This window comes from Phascolarctos cinereus, unplaced genomic scaffold, assembly GCF_003287225.1.
Source record: "Phascolarctos cinereus isolate Bilbo 61053 unplaced genomic scaffold, phaCin_HiC Scaffold_9;HRSCAF=440, whole genome shotgun sequence".
NCBI lineage: Eukaryota > Metazoa > Chordata > Mammalia > Diprotodontia > Phascolarctidae > Phascolarctos > Phascolarctos cinereus.
In genome coordinates, this window is record NW_027556402.1 from 28564837 (window position 1) to 28588561 (window position 23725).

General features: G+C 37.8%; 1 protein-coding gene across 1 annotated transcript in view; it reads left to right on the forward strand.

Annotated features, from left to right (window-relative positions):
- The window catches only part of AFF1 (ALF transcription elongation factor 1), a gene marked incomplete at its 5' end in the record, with an annotated part of 96008 nt that overhangs the window by 14894 nt on the left and 57389 nt on the right, over nt 1–23725 (forward strand). Inside the window, 1 exon segment of the mRNA XM_020988328.2 lies at nt 13528–13572. Coding sequence (XP_020843987.2) covers nt 13528–13572 — 45 coding nt within the window.

Here is a 23725-nt window from a genome sequence, read left to right on the forward strand (position 1 = left end):
TCCTGAAAGAGTGGGGAGGTGGAGCCGTGAGAGGTTTGAGGAGGTATAAAAAGGTTCGGAAGAGCCACTGTGGGGAGGGGTAGAGTGAGTTGATAAGGGAGGTATAGTAGGATTGCCTAGCAGCAGTGAGGACCCAGTTGAGGTTATTATATAACATAAATTTATAGTGGACCTAGTCAGAATGGTTCTATGATTTTTGCCGCCATCATTGAGTAGCATGAGTGTAGGCATGAAGGTGAGGAATGGTGAGAGTGATGCAAGACAGGATTGTCTGGTCATAATCAGTGATAAAAGTGGAGTAGGGATTCCAGAGAGAAGTATAAAGTTAAATATAGAGTTAAATTGGTTCACCAAGGGGTCAAGATGGGGAGAAGAGGAGAGAGTGACTAGTGTTAGAGAGATGGCCTAGGAAAGAGGATGAGGAGTAGCGTTATGCATGAGAAAGCAGAGGGGAAAGGTGAAAAGCCAACAGATTATTATTAGATAAGGAGATTTAAGAATTCCTGAACATGGAGGGTGAATGTTTGTGAGTGACAGAATGAAGGGTATGACCTTTGTATGTAGCTAAGGTAGGGTGGAAGAATAGCTCATGGGAAGCAGTAGGTTAAGGAAATGAGTGATTAGAGTACTTGAGGGAGAATTAACGTATATGTTCAAGTTCTCTGGTATGAAGATATAGGGAGGAGAGAAAAATTGTAAGTTGGTATTGAACTAATTGAGGAAGGATGAGGGAGTGATTTGGGGATCTGTAGTTGACAGCTACCAGCTCTTCCTGATTCCAAGTTCAACACAGAGTGTTGCACCACCTAGCTGCCATATTTGTCAATTTGATGTTTGTGAGATGGAATCTCATGAGTTTAGTTATTTTGCATTTCTCTTATTAATCACTTGTCCTCCTCTATTCTGTGTTTCATTAAAAGCACTTCCCCGCCGGCAGTTGTTAAAGACGTCTTTCTTGCTTCTCAAATTTGTTTATACTGTGACCTTTTTGTTCCTGTGACATGCTTATTATAGCACATCTGGTGGGTGATGCTAAAAAAAAAAAAGGCCTAATTTCTCCTAGAGAGCTTTCTACTTTTCCCAGCAGTTTTTGTCAAAAATAGTTGTGCCCCACTAGCTTGTGCCTCTGGGTTTATCAAACATTATACAGCAATTCTTAACTACTTCTGAGTCTCTTTTACTTAATCTGTTCCCATGATCAACTTTTCTGGTTTTTTTGCTGGTACCAAATACTTCTGATGATTGCTGCTTTGTAGTGTATTTTGGGATCTTGTAAAAAGCAAAAGGATTTATTTCTCATCACTACATGCAATTTTTACAGAAGGTGACCAGGTATAAAAGTGCCTTTCCTTCCCAGTGTTTCTTATTATTTCCCTTGAGAATCTTGACCTCCCCCCTCCCATTTTTGACATCAATTTTTAAAATAATATTTTCTAGTTATATTAAAAATTCTTCTGTAATTTGATATGACACCAAATATGCAAATTAATTTCATAGGATCACAGATTTAGAATAGAGGCTATCAAGGTCAATGCTCTCATTTTACAGAGGAGGAAACTGATTCTGAGCCATTCCCCTACACCTCTGATTTACATATTATTGTAATTTTACTACATTGTTATGACCTAACCATGAGTAATTAATTCCTTCCCAGATATTTAAGCCTTGCTTTATTTATGTAAAAAGTATTCTTTTTCATTTTCCGCTGTAGATAATTTCAAAGGATTTTTTAAATTGAATTCAAGAATATTATTTTGGGGGTTAATAGATTTTTAAGAAACTTCTTCATGTAACTTTTGCCCTGTAGCTCTTTACAAGTGACCTTCTGAAGTTTTGGGATATGAATGTATTAATAACAGACTTAATACCCTATAAGTAAATTGTTTAACTTTCCTTTAATTCATCTGTAGCAATTGTACTTAACCGTGCACATTTCCTTATATGTAATAATGAATTTTTTTACACAATTCATAATGTTATTAAACTTAGATTTTAATTTCTGACAGTGCAGGTATAAACATATAAAAAAACAGAAACAACTTGTTAGTTGAGATTTAATAGGAGCTCCCCAGTGGTGGTTTGAATAATTTTTGTGTTTGGTTTGGTTTCCCTTTGCTTCACTCTGGGAATGTGACGTTCTGTTATGGTCAGAACATATAGGTAGCAGGGGTCATTTGTTGATGGCCGTTTGGGGCAGTAGACCTTCCTTCCAAAAGGCCACACGTTTTGTATGTTTTCAAACTTTACCAACATGGTGCTTGTACAAATCAAAACTGCCTAAGGGACAGATGTTGCCAATTTCACATGTACAGAGGGAAGGCAAATATTGCTAAGCAACCATGTACTTGAGAGAGCATTTTTAGGAGCGGAGCCAGGGGAACTAGTCATGCCTGGGAGCACTTTCTGCTTCTCATGGCTCAGTGGGAGAGAAGAGATGAAAAGTTATTTCCTATCAGGGCTTCCACGCCAGCAGCGAGCACAAAAGATATTCACCCATTGACACTGATCAGGGCTGACAAGGGAATGTATGAAAACAGGGGCTCTCTATTGCCATGTAGGAAGGCAATAAGACATGTTCACGGAGGTAAGTGCGCCCTGTTGTGCGGCCGTGCTACGTGATCACTGTTGAGCTGTGCCCTCAGGACCAACTTGGTATCTAGTTTAGGGTAGTTAACATAGAGCATAAAACAAGATAGAATGGGAAAAATGCCTTAAAATAACAAATGCTTTCCCTCTTCCACCCTCCTTCTCCTTCCCTTCTCTGATTCCTGCCCTTCCTCTTTCCTCCTTTTCTCCCAATTTGTCTTTTCTGTTTGGAGATGGCATCTGAAGAAGAGGTTTAGAATCATTTCTGTACCAGGCACAGAACAAAAGAGCTTCTAAAGATGTAAGAATTAATGTCAAAATATCACCTGTTCCTCCCATATTCCCTCCCTTGCATATATCTGATAGGTAATTGACAGGTGGCATGGCTATTTCTTTTTTGGGCTGCCATTAGAGACTTAAAAAAAAAGTCTTGGAGTCTCACCTCTTGAGATTTTCGAGGATGTTATTTTTATTGGGGATGAGGAGTGGCTGTAGATATAATTGTTTTTTAAGTCTGTTTAGGAAATTGATTTTTTTTATCAGCATATTTTAAGATCACTTAAAAACATAGGCTTTAATAATATTTAGCAAATATTGATTATTAAAGAAAAATGTAAGTTGGAGAGATTTCTTCATTCAGAAAACTGGGATTGCCTCGTCTGGATCAGGACAGGAAAAGTTAAGTGGTAGTGGCCTGTATTTATCAGTGTGTGCAGGTTTTTCCTGGCCTTTGTTTTTCCCCCCGGCACTTAACTTCAAAGGAGGTTGTGTATGGAGATTGAAAAGACCTCTTTTTCTAGAGGTCTTTAAAAGAGCAGATTTCCACCCTTTGGAAGATTTCCATGTGGTCCTGATTGAAAATTGCATTCATGATTGCTGAAGATATCTTCTAGCCTTATAATTTTAGCGTTCCTAGTACTAAGTTGTACAGTATAATTTATAATTCTGTAATGTATAATTTATTTTGATAACATTAATTAGCCCTTGTTAATTAGCCATTTTTAGCGGTCTGAATTTTTAGCTTTATGATTAGTGGATGTGTTTATGGGTAAATGTGGTTTCTTAAAAATTGCTATACTAGATCCTTCTTCCCCCTAGAAAGCAATGAGAAATTGCCCAACTTTCTTCCTAAAGCTAAAAATAAATAAAAATCAGTCAATAAAAAGGCACTTATTAAGTACTTACTATATGCCAGGCACTGTGTTAGGTTCTAGGGATACAGGGAGTAGAGAAAAGGTTTAAAAGAAGTGTAACTAGATATGTTTCTGCTCAGTTTGAGACATGCACAAAGTACAGTGTCTTATGGTTATTATGCCATAATTGACTTTGTGATGTGAATTTACTTTATGCATTTTTTGTCTTTTGGTAGGAAGTCCACAAGTTGAGTGAATTTAGGAAATTATTTTTTCCTCAGTTCAGAGACATTGAAGAGTCTTTCAGTGAATTAAAGACCATGCAGTTGATATGATTACCAGGGATAATTAAGTTCTGGGAACATCAGGTGGAACAGAGGTTTTTGTTAAGAAAAATAACTATTTGTTGGATATTGAGAAGCCTTTTAAAATTTTGTCTGATTAAGATAGTAAAATGTAGTATTTGCTTATGTCAGGTGAATTTTTACCTGAAGCCACCTGATGCTAATGGCCATTTACAATGAAAATACCACACTGCTTCCTTTTTGTAGGGCATCTGGATGCATTTCCATTAAAGAATTGAATTTTTATAAGCTTAAAATTTTTTTTTTCATCCCCGCACTGTCAGAGAGAAGCTTCAAACCAGCACTGTGGCAAGTCTCTGAAAGGCTTTTCCCCTGGGTCACATCCAGGTGTATTAAGTAGGCAGGAGGGACACAGGTGCATTTGTATCTCACATATAATTGGAATTTCCTTTGCGGGGGGGGGGGGGGAGGGCAGGCGATTGGTTTTATTTAATATTTTTTCTCTCTACTTCTAAAGTGGTGACAGTACCTGCTCCTGTCACTTAAAGGTAACATAAAATGTCAGACAACATTTAGAACTTTTCAGAGGAAAGGTCCTCAATGAAGCATAGTAATATTAACATAGTAATTAACGGAAGCTTAACAAAATCTTTTTCTAGATTGCAAATTTATAGATAAACCCTGTTGTTTAGGAAAAACTGGTAAATGATTTTGCATATTTGTTAAGTGATTTCGTTAGGTCTGAGTGTGGTGCCTGGCACATAGTAGGGCCTTAATAAATTTGATAGATTCTAACCCTGGGGCAGATTGTTTATGGAACCAATTTAGCTAACATCATAATTCCCATGTATGTAAAGATCAGTTTTACCTTTTGAGGGTAAGATGCTAGTCTCATAAAGACAGTGTAGCAAAATTTTAAAGCCATTACCATATCCCAGTGATCTTGTTATTTATGGTAGTAAGGGGGTAGATGTTACATGTATACACTTCTGGAGTATATTGCATCTTTACTTTGCTGTGATAAATGACATTATCCCTGCTAACTAAAGCTACTCAAAATTTGCCCTTTCATAGAATATGTTTTAGGATTTCTATCAAGATGTCATTTTTAACACCAGCAAAATGTGGAGTTAGATGAATTAGAAGACAATGGACAGGGTGGAGCCATATTTATTTATCATCTATCATCTGTGTTTGTTATAGTATCAGTAAACCCTAGGGCATTTCCTGAGCTGCCAAATCATTTCCCCAGGGTATTATGTACTTCTAGCCTACTGTTTTGTGTTTTTTTTTTTTTAATCAATGCTAGGAGACAACACTGCAGGAGCAGACTGCTCTGGGATTACCATTGGAATAAGGTCATTTCTATCTTTTCAGACAAAGAGCGGATTAAATGGTTTACTTCATACTTAGGACTGTAGCTTCCTTCTCCAGAAAATAGTTGATGACTTCTGTCTGGGGCTTGTTTTGTTCTTGGTTTATATTAGCTTCAGAAAAATGTGCTGGGCACCACAGGGAAGATAGAGTTAGAGAGAGTGTCTTTTGGACTCTGCACTTGGCAGTTGAATTGGACAGATAACACATGTACACAAAGAAGGAATAGTAATTACATTTAATATATTTATCTCAGTCCTGTTGGGCTTGAAAAACAAATGTCCGTGTGACTTGGGCAAGAGAACTCACAAACTAGTCCTTTTTTAGTTCTCTTATTTGTGTAGGTTTTTTAGGGAAAATAAGATCAAACTGCAGTATAAAACTCCCCCTACAGTGGTATTTTATTTCGAATCTAGATTATTGTGAAATTATCTTTACAGAGTTCCTAACTCACTCTGTAAGAAGAAAAAGTAAGCTTCTCTCCATGGAATTATACAGTATTTTTCTTTGACCATAGACTAGGGGATAGGGCTGGGATAATAGGGAAAAGTGAAGAGGAAGTTAGAAGAAATCTATTGGAGATATGTGTATATATATGTGTGTGTGTGTATCTATATACACACACACATACACACACACACACACACACACACACACACACGGAACTAAATCATTGCCCTAGCTTGTTTTTACAGTATAGATAGGGAGAGTGCCATTTCCTTATTAAGACTAATAAACCATTCATTTCTGTGACAGTGGGAATTCATCTGATCTTTTCATCGAAGACGGAGTGCTCAGAATATTGGGGATTTTTGACCTCAGTTATACATGGTCAAAATTTGTAAGACTAGTTAATAACTGAAATTAATACATGCCATGTTCTTAGCAAGCACTGATAAGTTTATCTGAATTTTTTGTTCAGTTGTAGTATTTTTTAGAGAGGAAAAAAAAATCAGCACTACTGATCAGTACCCTGAAAAAAATCTGAAAACATGTGCAATGTATAACACCTGTGGACTCCACCCTCCACTAAGGGGTAGGTGTCTTCTTATATTTCTTTATTCTAGTCCTAATTTTGTTACATTACTTTTGATTTTTTGGTGTGTGATTGTACTTAACCATTTACATTGTAGTTTATGTTGTGCTGTATGTTTTTTTCTTGAGTCTACTTCACTCATTCTATGTTAGTTCGGTAATTCCATGCTTCTCTGATGTATCACCCATCATTTCTTACAGCATAATAACATTCCATTACATTCATGTACTCCAATTTGTTTAGCCATTCCCCAAGTGATGGACATCTACTTGGTTTCCAATTCTTAACTGTTACAAAAAGTGCTGCTATAAATATTTTGGAGTGTATGGAGACTTTTTTCTTTTCAGTGGTTTCTTTGGGGGCATAAACCCAGTAATAGAGTCTCTGGTTCAAAATGGACATTTGAGTCACTTTATTTGCATAATTCCAAATTGCTTTTCAAAATGATTGTACCACAAAACAGTTCCACCAACAGTGTATTAGTGTACCTATCTTTCCACAATCCCTTCACCACATTGACTGTTGCTATTTTTTGGTTATTTTTGCCGGTTTGCAAGATGTGAGGTGAAACCTCAGGGTTGTTTTGATTAGCATTTTTCTTATTATTTGGAGCATTCTTTCCTGTGGTTGCGAATACATTGCAGTTCTTTTGAGAAGTATTTGTTTATATCCTTTGACCATATATCTATTGAGAAATGTCTATTCGTTTTATATATCTTAGATATAAAAGACATTTGATACAAAGATTGCTTATCAGAGAAATTTGATACACAGATTTTTTCCCCCCATTTGACTACTTCCCTTCTTGTCCTAGGTGTATTAATTTTGTCTGTGCAGAAGCTTTTCAGTTTCAAGTGATCAGTTATTATTTTATCTTTTGTGGTCGCCTCTATGTCTTGCTTGATGAAGAATATATCTCCTACCCAGAGTTGTAAGAGGCGTATGATCTACTTCCTTTTCAGTTTTTTACTGTTGTTGTACGATGTTTAATATTAAAGTTGCATATTCATTTAGAATGTATTGTGGAATTTAGTGGTAACGTGTCGATCTAAGCCTACTTTCTGCCAGACTGGTTTCCAGTTTTCCCAGCAGTACTTATAAAACAAGGAGTTTCTTCCTAGGTAACTTAGATTTTCCACTTTATCAAAAACTAGGTTATCGATTTCTCTTGCTTCTGATTGTCCATTGTCTAGATTGTTCCACTGCCCTATATCTTTGTTTTAAAATTAATACCAGGTGGTTTTGATGACTGCTGCTTTATAATATATTGGTATTCCCCCTTCATCCTTACTTTTCATCATTTCTCTTGATGTTCCAGATCTTTTGTTCTTCCAAAGGAATTTTTAAAAATCATTTTATCAAGCTCTGTAAAGCTTGGTAATGTGATAGGTAGAGCATTAAATGTGCAAATTAAATTTCATAGTATTGTCATTTTATATATATTGACACAGTCTAACCATGAGCACTGAATGCTCCAGCTATTATAAGTTTCTCTTTTTTTTTTCTTTAAGGAGTACTTTGTAACTGAATCTATACTTGTCTTTTGATTGCTAGGTTGGTCCCCAGATATTTTATGCAATTTCCCTATGATTGCTTCTTGTGTTTTTTAAATTATTATATAGAAATGCTGTTCATTTTTGAGACTTTATTTTGTAGCTTGCAACTTTGCTGAGGATACTAGTTGTGCCAATTTATAGCTTTGCTGATTCCCCAGGATTTTATAATTAAACAATCATATCCTAAGCAAATAGGGATAGTTTGATCTGTTCTTTTTCTAACTTTATTCCATTAATATCTTTCTCTTATTGTTGTTACTAATATTTCTAGAACTATATTAAATAATAGTGGGGAGAACAGCCTTGCTTCAGGCCTGTATTTACTGGAAAAGGTTCTTGGCTTTAGATAGATGGTTTTTATTATATTAAAAAAGGTCCCTCTCTGCCTAGACTTTGTATAGTTTTTAGCATAAAGGAGATGATCATGTGGTTTGGGAAGTTTTGATTTTTAATATAATTAATTATGTTGATGGTTTTCCCAATGTTAAACCATCCTTTCATCCCTGATATAAATCCCACTTGGTCATAATGAATGATTTTTTGGGGTAAATTGCTATATAGTCTGTTTGATAGAATTGTGTTTAAAATTTTTGTGTCAGCGTTCGTTAATGATACTGGCCTATAGCTTTTCTCTGTGTTTTATCTTTCCCTGGTTTAGGCATTAGGACTATATTTGTCTCACAAAAGGATTCTGGTACACAGCTTACTTTCTCAGTTTTTGAAAATAATTCTCCTGTAAATCCAACAGGAGTAGGAATTTTTTTTGTTGATAGTTCTTTTACAGCTACATCGATTTCTGTTTCTGAGATTGAATTCTTTAAGATGTCTTTCTGATATTCAAATAGTTTCTCAATTCTTGAAAGTATGCCTTTATCTCTTTAATGTTATTAGTTTTGTTAACGTATAACCATGCATAATATGTTCTGATTATTTTTATTTGTTTTTGCTGTGACTTCATCTTGTTTATTTGCTATTGTATTGATTTGGTTTTCTGCCCTTTTTTAATCAGTTAGCTGTGGGTTTATCAGTTTTGTTAGGCTTTTCATAGAACCAGCTTTTAGTCTGATCATTTCTATGGCTTCCTCCCCCCTGCCACCATTTTACCTATTTCCCCTCTAATTTTTAATATCTTTTTTTATTGCATATTTCAGGTTCATTTGTTGGTTTTCTAATTTTTCAAACTGCACATTCAATTCATTAAGCCACTTTTCCCAATTGTTAATATGTGTTTGTAAGGTTATAATCCCCCCACCCCCACGGTAACTCAGTCCCAGGACTGCTTTTACTGCGTCTCAGAAATTCTGGTGTGTTGTTTTATCATTAACATTTTCTCTTGCATAGTGACTGTTTCTTTTGACTTGTTCTTTGGACATTCATTATTTAAGATTCCATTATTAAGTCTCTATTTGTCTCTGTATCTTTTGTTTTTGGTCTCTGAACCAACGACTGTTTTTACTGCCGTATGGTCCGTAAAGGGTGTATTAACTGTTTCTATCTTTTTACATTTGCTTGCAGTATCTTTGTGCCCTTATAGACGGTTACCTTTTGTAAAAATGCGTGTGGTGCTGAGAAGTAAGTTCTTTTGCTTTCCCATTTGGAAGATGCTTTTGCAACTCTTGATTTTTCCAGCACTTTGTTCTGTTCCATACTTGCCCTTTTGTTTGTCTTTCTTTCAGAACTGATAGAGGGACATTGAGGTTTCCTGGCGCTGTTTTGTTGCTCTCAATGTCTTCTTGTAGCTTAGGTGTCTCCTTTGTGAATTTGGATGCTAAGGCATTGGGAGCCTCTAAGTAATCATTACGGATATTGGTTTATTGTCCGTGGTTCCTTTCAGCACAACACAGTTTCCTTGTTTATCCGTTTTCATTTTCTGAATGTTTATTTTTACCTTGTTATATCGCATGATCGCAACTCTTACTTGTTTGTTGCGTGGTAATTTTTTCCCCCAACTCTCCCAGTTTTATGTTGTGTTTATCTTTGATTTTTAATGTGTTTCTTGTAAGCAGCAGATTGTAGGGTTTTGTTTCTTTATCCAGACTGTCATTTTTTTTTCTTTTTATTGAATTGTTTGATCCATTCTCATTTAAAATTATGAAAGGTTTATATTTCCCTCCATTTATCTCTGGTATTAGTTTTTTTCCCCCAGGCTATGATTTTTTACCTCTTCTGCTGTAGACATAAGTGCCATCTTCCTTAAGTTACTTTACCTTAATCTCTTTTAGTGGTGGCCCTATTCCCACTGGTTCTCTTTCCCTCACCCCTAATCTTTTCCTTTCATTTGTTAACCCCTTTTCCTTTAGAGTTTTGCTAGAGGTCCCCCTTCTCTTCCTCTCCTTCAATTAGTTGTGTCCATTTGTTTTTTAAATTTCATTTTTATGCCCATTTCCAAAAAGGATTCATGTCACTCTCCATTTACTGTCTCTTCTAGATGCTGATTCTCTGATTTGTGACCCCTGTAATTTTCTGGTCTCTGTCTTTTCTCTGAATTCCTTGTGCAATCAAAGCTTCCGAAGTATCCTTCCAGACTCTAGCCTTTAGGCATTTTCTCTTACTGCCTTGTAGAGTTTGTTCTGGGGATTCCCTTTTTCCATTGTGTCTCACTCCCAGAACGGTACTAATTATTGCCAGTGTCACAGAGGTCATGGTCTCATGGTAAAAGGTCCTCTCCCACTATTTCCCTGATTATGCAGCCCACAACTGACCTATACCCTGCTCTACTTATTGTCTTCACTCTCCCCCGAATTTGTTTGAAAATCTCTACCTTGTGTTTATGTTCTTTGTGCAGACACAAGCAAAAAACAAAGATGGTTCCTGCCCTCTAAGAGATTACATTCTACTGGGGGAAAATAGCATAAAAAAGGGAGCTGAAAATCAGGGTAGCAAGTAGGAAAGAGAAGCCCAGAGTTGGAAAATGGGTAAAAAAATGTGAGCATGCTGGCCGGAGCATCTTCTCAAAGTGAAAGCTTCAGGAGGAGCTCACCAGCCAGAGGAGGGAGAAACAGGGCCACATGGTCTTCTAGATTGAGAAAGCCCCAGGGCAAGTGGCATCTTCCTTGGTGAGAAGGCTGCTGGGGGATGGAGGAGAATTCCAGAGAGGTAGTTATGTTCAGCTAATTGAAATATGATTATAGAGTTAAAGGTTCTTCATCTGGCATCTGTGAACTTTTTTTTTTTCATATTTTGATGATTGTATTTCAGTATAATTGGTTTCCTTCGTGATCCTGTGTATTTCATTTTATGCAGTTATAAACATTCTGAGCCAGGGGTATGTCTTCACCAGACTGTCAGAGGGGTTGATGACAGAAAAAAAGGTTAAGAACTCTTGTTCTGGAGTTAATGGAAACAAGGAAGCCTGGAAATACAAATGTGATAATTACTAGGCCTCATTGTTATGATTATGATTATGATTAGCTCTCACTTAGCCTGCTTGCACACAAGTTGCCTTATCTGTAAGAAGATTTGAAGGGACCTTAGAAGGTCATCTTGTTTGCCTCCTTTTACCAGTGAAGAAACTGAGGTGTATAGGGGTTAAGACTGAAAAAAAGATCATTGGAGGTGTAGACTGACTTTGCTAACTGGGGAAAAAAGGATCTTTGTAGTATAGTGAGGAAGTCAGATGACTTTGAATTGAATGTGGAATGGCAGAGGCGCTGAGGAAGGGAAGGCTGGGGGTTGAGACTTCTCATTTGAAAAGTTTCTCAGTGACTGGAAAGGGGGAATGGGGACAAATGTGGCATGGTTGTTATTAGACAGAGATAATTGGCCGTTAAAAAGGGAGGGTGGGAGAGTCAAAGGAAAAGGGTGATATTTCATTGAGCAATCAAAGCTGGGAGTAGGTGGGAAGATGTAATGTCCAACACACGTAAGAAAGAAGAGTAACTTTGGAAAGGAACACCTGAGAGAAAGATGCAAACTTGAATAAAGTTAGAGAACTCTGAGGTGGAGAAAAGGAAAATTGAGGGAATTAATTTATTAAAAACCTTTTTAAAAAAACAAAACAAAAATCCAGCCAAGTCTCCCCTGGGTCCTCCCCATTCTGTGATATCAGATGCTGCCATTTCTAATGGGGTCAAAAAAATGGTCCTAGGGATTGACTTTTTAGGATTAAATGAAGTATGAGTCATGCCAGCTAGTTAGTGAGGCTAAGTGGGACAATAGAACACTGATTTATGAATCGAGGACTTGGCTTCACAGTCCCTTCTCTTCCTGGAACACTCCCTTCAGGCAATCCCTCAACCTCTTTGAATTTCAGCTTCAACTGTGCCACACCCACCCCACCCCACCCCACCCCCTGTAACTCCAGAGTCTGTTTTGTTATTTTATCTTATCTCATCCAGTCTCCCCCACTAGACTAGACTAACCTTTGCCTCAGTGAATGGGTGTTGTTTCAGACAAACTGAGACCTGGAAAAGACCTTAGCTTAAAAGGGCCAAGGTCTCCCCCCTGCATCCTGGGCCATCTCCAGCGGTCCTGACCTGTGCCTTGCCATTGGACTCTATGACTCTGGAGGAGGAAGTGAGGCTGATTACTGCACAGCTCTGCCTCACTCAAGTCCAATTCACTTGCAAGTCAAAATATCACCCTGCTGATGTCACTGGTCCTCTTAGAGAATGAAGGACAGACAAAAACCCCCATCCTTTTTTTAATTTATATTTTTTGTGTAAATGTTGTACGGTGCTTAATTATTAGTATAGTAGCACTTGCATATCATTTATAAATAAGTAAATTTAGTACAAGTTGGGATTGTACACTTTTATATAAATATATGCATATGCACACATCTGCATGCATATATACACATACATGTGCATATGTATGGACACACATACTGAGATTTGGGATCAAAAAGCTTAGCAATTACTTTTGTTTTATGTAATGGGTTTTTCTACCCACATGTTTTTGAATATCTTACCAACCTCTAATCAGATTTAGTTAGTAATGGAGTTAAATAATGATACAAATTATTGCCTTACAGAACTTAGTGTGAATGAAGAATAAACTTCATTTATTCACAATGCTGTTTTGGCATTCCGTCTCTGACTTAAAAGGTTACTGAGCCCTGCCCTGGATCACAGTTGGAATGCCCTTGAAGATACATCAACATAAGTGATTCAGATGACAGGGAAGTCAAGTTGTCCTTTCTCTTGGAGTTTTTCAGAGGTTCCAGAGTGGTGCTAATGAAAAGTTACTCGTCACTTAATCAGGCACTTTCTGACTACATTTAATTTAACATTTAATTTCTTCCTTGAGTTTGTGTACATTAAAACTGTTTGGCTTGGGTTTTATAGATTAGGAAAAAATGCCTGGAAGTTGGAGATACGTACTGCCTTTTCTTTTGTCTTGGCTCAAGTGTGAAGCCCTTTGGGTTTTATTTTTCCTTATCTGAATGAAGATTGGGATACGCGGGTATTGTGATTCTGTGGAGAACTGAGGCTGGTGCTTTTCCTATTAGTTTATTTCAACATTACAGTGAGTGCTTCTCTTATGCCTTTTTTTCCTTTTTTTTTCTTTTTTCCTTTTTTTTTTTTTACATTCAGCAGGCCTTCCCAAATGAAGTACACTGTGTTGAAGAAATATTAAAGGTGAGTCATTTCATAATGCCTTTTATTATTTGTGCTAATAAGGTGGAACACTTTCCATTTATCCTCATTTTATTTAATTAGTATCACTCTAAAGATTTACAGTTATGTCCCTGTGATATGTAGTATTGCTTCCTAGAAATTCCCTGTGTCTTTCAGAAAACAAAATCAACTCTGGTTTCGTTCAGAAATAGATTGGCTTGGTTTGAGATAGAGGCTGGACTTTAATGTCTGTGGCATCTTTGAAATGACAGGATTTGTTCCATTCTACTTCTAAGTCAAGTGGATAGAGGGCCAGGTCTGGAGTCAGGAAAACCTGAGTTCAGATCCAGCCCCAGACATTTACTAGCCATGTGACCCTGAGCAAGTCACTTAACTGTTTGCCTCAGTTTCCTCATCTGTAAAATGAGCTGGAGAAGGAAATGGCAAATCTCTCCATTATCTCTGCTAAGAAAACCCCAAATGGGATCATGAAAAGTTGGACCGGACTGAAACAACAATTTGTAAATTAGTCCAAGTGTTCTTTGAATAACACCATAGACACCTGCTTCCTAGGAAATAAGCTCCCGGTGTGTGCTCGTCATGACAAATACCAAGCTGTGCTTGATTCAATCTCAAATGGGCTTTTGAAAAGTGTAGTCTTTTGTTTTCTTTTTTTTTTTGAGTGACTGATTCATGTTAATACTTGAGGGCATTGTAATTTTAGACTGTCATCCTGCTTACATATTTAAGTTATTTTAGATTTTTAGACAGCTTTGGGAAAGACCTCAGAGATTTTCTGGTCTAGCCCTCTTATTTTAGATGAAGAATCTCTTTTATGAATATAAAAAGAGCTAAAGGAATAAAGAAGTAAGATCATATTCATATTCCCAAGTCTGGTAGGAAGGGTAGACAGGTAAGTAATTCTAATATGTCCATCTACTTACATGCACTGCCTTCTTTTTTCACTGTTGGGGCCACAGGAATAGTGACAGAGTATGAAGGAGGGTACAAAGGAGGAACTGGAACATACATCAGAAATTGATGGTTTTGGGGGCAGGTAGGTGCTTCAGTAGTTAGAGCACTGACTAGTCCTGGAGTCAGGAGGACTTGAGTTCAAATCCAGCCTCAGACATTTACCAGCTGTGTGACCAGCAAATCACAACCCCAATAGCCTCCCCCTTAAAAAGCTCCCCCCCCAAATAACAAAAAAAATAGATAATTGTTGTGGAGCGGGGTTCAAATCTGTGTTTTATCTGTATAGAAAATTCTCAATGAGAAAATTATTCTAGCAATGCAGATATACAGTTTTTTTTAACGTATAGTTTTATAGAGTTGCCTGGGACACTCAGACCAGAAATTATGTGCCATGGTCACATAGTGTTTCAGAGGCAGGAGTTGAACCCAGGGCTCCATGACTCTTAAGACTGGCTAAGTTATCTCTCTGAATGAAATAAAAGCCCTTTGAAAGAAAACTTAAATTTAGTTCTACCTAAAGCCTTATTTGTACAAGTATACACAACTCAAGTTAAAATTATATCAAGTTCCTTAGACAGTTAACAGTTTTTTTTCAATTTTTCTGTTCTTTTTCACCATAGTTGAGAATGTCCTTTTATACTATGTATATGGAACACAGCAACAGAAAAGAGAGGGAGCGTTGAAGGTGGGCATGAGTGTGGATTGAAGGGCTACTGACATTGTTTCCTCGTTCATCATTTCTTTTATTTTTTATTTCTTTTTAAAATATTTTTCAACATTTTTTTGAGCTCCAAATTTTCTCCCTCCCTCCAGCCCCTTCCCCCACCCATTGAAAAGACCGACAATAATGGTTCATCATTTCTAAAAAACAGACTTAATAACCAGGAAGAATTTGGATAGCTCAGTAGTGTGCTGTTTACCTTACTGAAATATCCACTGTATTTTTCGAAGAGGACAAACTTAACTAACATTTTTCTTTCTGCTGTTCAGACTGCTTATCATGGATAACAGAGAAGAGATTCCTGCTCTGTTATTTGTTGGCCTAGCTAACTTTTGAGGTCCCTTCCAACTCTTGAGGTTCCATGACTCTATGAAATGTACTAGAGGAGCAAAGTAATTCTCAGTATTTAACCAAAGATGAGGATTTTAAAGTGATGGTTGTTTAGAAACAACCACTGATAGAAACTAACCATCTTTTCATTCATAAACAATTTGAAGAATAAAATGAAGAATTTACATCTATCAAGTTAAGATTTCCTTAATAGAAGACTCTTTTAGGAAACAAATGTCGTGAGATTTGGAAAATTAAAAAAAAATTATAAATGGTCAAATAGAATTACTAACAGCATCAGTTAATCAGTTACTCATTTGTTTCACTCTTTTCTTCCTTTGTTGTTCTGAAATTAATCTATGGCAAATTATAAATTATTTTCTTATGAAATATGGCCATTGCATTTTTTCCTTATACGGGTCTGTTGTAGCACTGTCTTCAGTAGCATGGATTTGACAGATTCTATGTATTTGCAGTTTTTACAAGGTGTTCCAAAAGTCTCAAGTGAAGTGTCATGCTTTAATAGCTTAAGTCAATATGCCTCCAGGGCAGGAGTCCCTTTCTATGAGCTTGACACCACTGCTCTAGAAAGTCTTAACACAAAGGTGAGATATATGGTACAAGTAGTATCCTTACCCCTGTCCCCATGGAATTTAGGCTAACTTTTCCTTAAAAGGTATTGAGAACATCCTTAAGATTTGGTTGACTTAAAAAACTAAAGGCCCAGGCTGGGGCAGCTAGGTGGCACAGCGGATAGAGCACCGGGCCCTGAAGTCAGGAGGACCCGAGTTCAAATCCAGCCTCAGACCAGACACTTGACCCATACTAGCTGTGTGACCTTGGGCAAGTCACTTAAACCCTGATTGCCTCACTAAAAAAAATAAATAAATAAAGGTCCAGGCTGTTCCCCTTAATTTCTGATCACTTAAGTACAAAGCAGCCACAAGGAGCTCCAGACCTCTCTGGTGCCTGGCTAATAGGAAAAAAACCAAAAACAGTGGGTACGTAGATGAGAAAGATTTGCTGAGCTGAATAAATTCTGGTGTTAGTGCTTATTCTTGTTGAATATCCTTCTCCTGCTTTGTCTAAACAAATATCCTTCAGTTCGCTGTTTGAATGATATACACTTGTCTTATTTATTTCAGGGGCCGTTCTGATTAAAATCCATCCCAAGATAGGCCCTTTCCGTTTGCTTGGATGTATTTAGCATCTTCAGTTTCTTATGAATCCTGTGTTTATATTTCCAAGTTCCTTCTCAGTTTGGTCTTGTTCATCGGGAATGCTTGGAAGTCATCTGCTTCATGAAACACACATTTTTCTCCCTTTAAGATTATACTCAATTCTGGCAGGTTTTTTTTTTAAGACTTTTGCCATCTTGAATATCATAATTCTAAGGTCTCTTTCCCTTGATAATGGTTGTAGCTCCCAAGTTCTTTATGACCCTCTCATGGTTTCTGTTATTCAAACTCGGTTCTGTGTTATTCTCAGTTCTGTTATTCAAACTCAGACCTGGAAGCTCTGAATTTGGGCTATGATATCGCTGAGATTTGGGGGGGGGGTGTATGCACCTGTGCACGTGCTTCCTTTTTTTTTGTTTCTTTCAGAAGATGATTGGTGGATTCTCATCACCATGCTGCTAATCCAAGCCTTGATTGACACCACTTCCTTCATCCTCTTCTCCCTTCTGATTGGAGGGCTAAAGGGTAGAATACCAAATTCTCCCTAATGCCTTCCTTTATAGAGGGCAGAAATGTGACTTTCAGCTCATCCCATCCTGAATTTGCTGCTTTGCCTGATTTCAGCACCATGGAACAAGATGTCATTGCCCTGCCCCTGGGGTATCCCCCTACCACTTTCACTGCCTCCTTTTGAGTGTTGTCTTCCCCCCCCCCAATTAGATTATAAACTCCTTGAGATCAGAAACTCTATTTATTAATTGTATCATCTGCACTTAGCATGGTCCTGGCACGCAATGAGCACTTAAATGTTTCTTGAATTGGATTGGATTGGATTCTTTGTATTTTCACTTTTCTAGTTCTGAATAGATTTGGGCAATTTTTATTCATTGTTTATTGGAGTGTGGTAACTAACGTTTGTGAGGTCTTTTTGTTTTGTTTTTTTTTTTTGTCGTATCTCTCTGGTATTGTGATGATTCTTAGATTATCTCCCTTTGACCTATTTCCCAAAATACCTGTCATTTTCTGAGTTTTAGACTTGATTTTGTTCTGTTGTTTCTTGTTGGCTCATGGAATCATTGATCTCTCATTGTTCAGTGATAATTTTCAGGGTGTCTGCTTTTTGATGTTAGGTTTATATTGTCCTATACTAAGCTACGTATCTTCTTTCTCATTTTTTCCCTCTAAAGCTCAAATTTTATTTGCAATATTCATATTTCAATCTTATTTTTTATTTCTTACAGGGAATCCTGGAGTCTTTGTAACCAAGCAGTTACTCTCTTCTTTTGGATGTATGTCTTGGACATATATCTGTAGCCATAAAATTTATTTATCTTCTTCTGTTTACCTTTTTTTAGCCATACTTCCTGATTTGGGACTTTGTTTCAGATCAGGACCAGGTTTTTTCTGCTCCTGACCTCTTGAATGGAATGGTGGGGCCCTCTTTGGTCCTGGCTTGTATTTTTGGGGGATTCTGTTGCTGGCTTTGATTGCCACTGGTGTCTGTGCTTAGAGTGCTATTAGGTTTCAGTCCTTCCTGTGTCCTTTTACTACAAAGATCTTCATTCTTCAGGACCCTCAGGTGTAGTTTAGGTCCACATGCTATAAATTTTCAGAACCCGTAGGGTATCGTAGACTGGTCACTACTTTCTGTGTATGAGCTTCACTGGCTCTTTTCTTCACTTTTGGAAAAAGATTGCTACAAGTATTCAGCTGCCCTTGAGATTCCTCATTGGAGTACTCCAATGTTTTGCTCCTTGATAACACAGCACTGTTGGCTTCCAGTGACATAACCTTGGCCAGCCAACTAGTCTATGTTAATTAAATGTCATGACTTGAATCCAGTCTTAGGACTCTAATCCACTGCGCTAAAATGGCATATATATGCATATGTGGGTATGGATGTAGGTATGGTGGACTATAGGTACAGAATGAAGTATTCATGTTCAGACATGGCCAATGTATTGATTCATTTGGCTTGATTTATTATAAGGGAAACCTCTATTTGGCAAACATGCAGGAGGGATGTCTTTGGAAACTAATAATGACATGTAAAAACAATGAAAAAACCATCAATATAACAAAGAAAACATAGTTTAAAAAAATACAACTGGAAGCCATAAATAGTCCTGTGGTAGAGATGTCATATGGGCAGGTAGGTGGTACAGTGGATAGAGCACCAGGCCTGGACTCAGGAAGACTCATCTTCTTGAATTCAGACCCTGCCTCAGGTACTTACTAGCTGTGTGACCCTGGCAAGTCCTTTTGACACATTTGCCTCAGTTTCCTCATCTGTAAAATGAGCTGGAGAAGGAAATGGAAAACCACTCCAGTACCTTTGCCAAGAAAACCCCCCAAAAATGGGTTCACAAAGAGCTGGATGTGACTAAACCTAACAAGAGCAGAGATATAGAAGAACAAATCTTACTCTCTAGTCCTGTGAGTAAGACTTCAGATGGGTAGTGTATCTATGAAATGGAAATCAGACTCTAACATAGGCAGCTGGAGCAAAGCACTTATCTTTCTGGGTTTTACTTTCCTCATATATGAAATAATCAAGTTGGACTAGATCTCTCAATTTCCTTCCAACTCTAAATCTGTTATCTTTTGGGTTAAAACTACTTTTTCTAAAACAGTGCACACTATATCGAACTTTGTTGTTTGCAGAGTCTTTTCTTCCCAGCAACACAAGAGGTAATGTTGTCCCCATTTCATAGTTAGGGAAAACTGATGCTTAGGGGTGTAAAATGTTGTTGCTGTTTTTCTTCTCCTGATGGATAGGGTGGATGGGAGGAGGGAGGAGTTGTAGAAGAAAGGGAGTTTATGAATTAGGGAACAAAAAGCAAATTTTATTGAAGCAACTTTTAAAATATACAGAAGAAAAAGGTCTGCTAGAATCACAAAGATATAGTATGGCTTTGAAAGTTATATGAATTAATGTAAAATAAAAGAAATATGTAAATATTATGGTTCCAGTTTCTTCTACTATATATGTGGAAAATAAAAACAAAGCTTTTGTGCCAAAAATACATAGTTAAATGAAACAAATTCTTACATTGAACCTGTCAGAAAATGTAGATATTATATCACCTCTCTGTTTAGTATCTTTCTTCTGGATCCTGGTTGATGAAGTTGCGTTCTTAAATCTTTCACAGTTGTTTGCTTTTTCATTGTTGTTATTGTATAATTTTTTCTTCTATTTCTGCTCACTTTGAACTTCATTTCTTCCTACAAGTCTTCCTGGGTTTCTCTGATACCTTCCCTTCCATCCCTTTTATGGTTTCTTACAGCATAACAGTCTTCCATTACATTCATATAATTTGTTCATCTATTTCTGAATTGGTGGGCACTCTTTTCGTTTCCAGTTCTTTGCTATAACAAAAAGAGCTTCTACAAATCTTTTTCTAGAATTTGCCCTTTTCCTCTTCTTTGGATCACTTTGAGGATATAGGCCTAGTAAAGGCATTGACTTTTGGGGCATGGTTCCAGATTCTCCACCTTCTGCCTCCTCTGAAGCCCAGATCATTATTCTTCCTTTATCAGAGTTTTCATGTGTCTAGTCTCATAGTTTTCCTCTCTAGGGTAACCTGCTTTTATATTTGGAGATTATATATGTTGACATCCTTTCATCATTTTATTCCTACGGCACATTTTCTGTTCCAAAACCATTCACTGACAAAATATATTTCCGATCTTGTAATCCCTGTTACAGTCAAAAAGTTCTGAGCATGATCATTTTTTAGTAAAGTGCAAATTTATCGATAAATAATATCTCAGCTTCTCTAGCAGAGCTAACACTCTGAATGAGGGGGACAACTGTCCTTTACAGTGTTGAGGAGTACTGGAAATTGGTAATGAGATCTAGCAACAACCCCCTTCTTCCCGCCTCCCCTCTTGACTAAGAAATGTTCATTGTTCTAGTCCAGCTGCATCAGCAAGGACAGAGATAGCAAATCGTATTTCTTTGAATAACAAACCAGACATCCTTGAAAGCCTGGATACTAGACCAGACTCTCTGGTGTCCACCTGCATTCTTTAGGCGTAACAGATTTCCTTGACACAAGAATAGAATGGTGATTAGCAGGAGAACTGGATTTCTAAACTTAACGCATTGCAGGCCAGCCACATTTCTCTGTTCAGAGACAAAGAATCATGACTTAGGCAGTTACAAGACAGAATCAACTAACTGTAAATAGGATCAATTAAAAAAGATACAGAATTAATCTAATTATTTCATCCCTCCTTAATGCCACACCACTGCTCTCTTGACTCAGAAGAGTACTTTGCCTCATACTTACGCAAACAAAGTTGATGCCAACTGTAAGGCATTTCTTCTACTTGCTGTTGTACCTCAAATTCCATCAACATATTTCTCCTTACTCTTCCCTTCCTTTTCTCAGAAGCATTCCACCCTTTTGACACAGTTAACCTCTAACCCCAACACCTTCTGTCTCTTTTTTATAATCTTTATAATCCTTATGTCATTTATAACCTTTATAACCTGAAATACATGTCCACTGGAATGTTCCCTATTGCCCAGTTTTCCTACATCTTTTTAAAAAATCCTTCACTTGACCCAACTAATTCCTTAGCCCATTATCCACTAACTCCTTTGCTAAACTCCTCTAAAAAGCTGTCTGTATTCATCATCTCTCAACCGAAACTCCTCTTTCCATATGACCTTGCTTTTCCGGTTATCTGCTAAATCCAATGGCTTTTTCTCAGTCCTCATGCTTCTTGTCCCTTTTGTGGCTTAATTTTCATGACACTCCTGTCTCCTTGTTCTCTTTATTACCTACGTGGTGGTTCCTTCCCTGTCTACTCTGCCAAATCACCTTTTTTCTCTCATTTTCTTGGAGTTCTTGGAGTTGTCTCTTAGTGAACTCATCAGTTCTCACTCATCTGTATTCAGGTGATTCCTAAATCTACAGGTCTAGTTCTCATCTTGATCTGCTCTTCTTCACTACTAAGTGACAACTTTATAGCTATACTTAGTTGTCCTATAAAGGTCTTAAAATCAGGATATCCAGGGGCAGCTAGATGGCACAGTGGATAAAGCTCTGGCCTTGGAGTCAAGAGGACCTGAGTTCAAATCCAGCCTCAGACACTTAACTCTTAGTGGCTGTGTGACCCTGGGCAAGTCACTTAACCCGGATTGCCTCACCAAAACAAAACAGAACAAAAAAATCAGGATATCCAGAAAAATCACAGTCCACTTTCTCAGATCCACTTCTTTTTCCTAATGTAGCCTTTTCTGTTTAGGGTACCACTTTCTTTCAAATTACTCAGGTTCTAACTTTTAGAAGTCTCCTTGATCCTTCTTCTTTCCACTCTCCCAGTCATTTCTCAAATCTTTTTGATTCTACCACTGCAAATTCTTTTGTATTCATTCTGTTCTCTGTAGTTACGCAGCTGCCATCATCCCATCTTTCCTGAGCTATTATAATAATATCCTCCTTGGTCTCTTTGTTTTGAATCTCTTCATGTCATCCTGTACACAGACAGCTGCAGGATGACATCTGCGTCATTCTGGATTCTTTACTTTCTCACATCCCCCTTCTCCAATCATTGGTCAAATCCTATTCTTCCTATGTTTGTAGTATCTCTGATATATGTCCCTCTCTCCTGATACAACTATCCTTGTGCAGGTCCTCATCACCTTCCCCCTGGACTGTAGCTTATGGGTTGGTCTTCCTGCCTTAGTTCTCTTCCCCACTCCAATCCATCCTTCACACAGGGGTCATATTGATCTTCCCCAAAAGATTATCTGACCGTCATTCCCTGCCCTCGCCCCCCATTCAGTAAACTCCAGTGGTTTTCCATTACCTTCAAGATGAAATATAAAATTCTCTGTTCGGTATTCATAGAACCTTCAGCACCTGATGCCTTCCTTTCCAGCCCTCTAACACCTTATTCCCCTCCATGTATTCTGAAATCTAATCTCACTGGCTTCCTTGCTGTTGCTAGAGCAAGATGCTTCCTCTCCAGACTCCATGCTGTTTGGTCATCAATTCCTGTTTCCTGGGACTTTGGTCCCTTTTATCTACACCTCCTACCTTCGCTGGTTTCCCTCAAGTCTTAGCTAAAGTCCTACCTTCTTCAAGAAGACTTTCCTCGTCTTCCTTGATCTCGGTACCTTCTCCTCTGAAGTAACCTCCAGCTTATCCTGTATGCGTCTTGCTAGTCTATAGTTGTTTGTGTGGTGTCCCTGCTGTTAGACTGTGAGCCTCCTTGAAAGCAGAGTTTCTCTTTTGCCTTAAATTGTATCTAACCCCAGTACTTCACACAGGGTCTAGCTCTAGCACAAAGTAGTAGTAGGTGCTTAATAAATGTTAGTTGAGTGACCTAAGGCAGCCCTCTAACCCCTTCACAAGAAATGCCAACTCTCTTTTGGCCTCTAAGATAAAAGTCAAACTCCTGCTTGTCTTTTAAAGTCCTCCACAGTCTGCTTCTCTCGTTTCTTCCTAGACTGATCTCACATTACTTCCCTTCATGCATTCTGTCAGTCAGCTAGTTGTCCCCTGTTCAAGACCTTTCCATTTCCTGGCCAAGACCCTGTGTGCCTCCAACTCATAGACTCCCCATCTTCTTCCAGAGCACAGCTCAGGGGCTACCTTCCACGGGAAACTTTTCCTGATTTCCCCAGTTATTGGTGCTCTCTCAGGACTCAAGTAACTTTGTATATGTTCGTATACTTCCAGTATATTGGCCTTGCTCTAGTGGAGTGTAAGCTCCTTGAGGTCAGGACCTGTTTTCTTTTTGTCTTTGAATGTGTAGTGCCTAACGTAGCCCAGCACCTAGCTCAGTAAATGGTTTTTGAATTAAACTGATCCTTCTGAAAACCAGGTTTCTGGTTTGTAATAAACTTCTTGAAAGAAATCATTTCTGATGCTGTGTGGTGCTAAATCAAGCAGATGCCCTAATGGGGTCATGCTAGTAAGATTTCAGTTCAGGGGATTGGAATGCTAAAGGG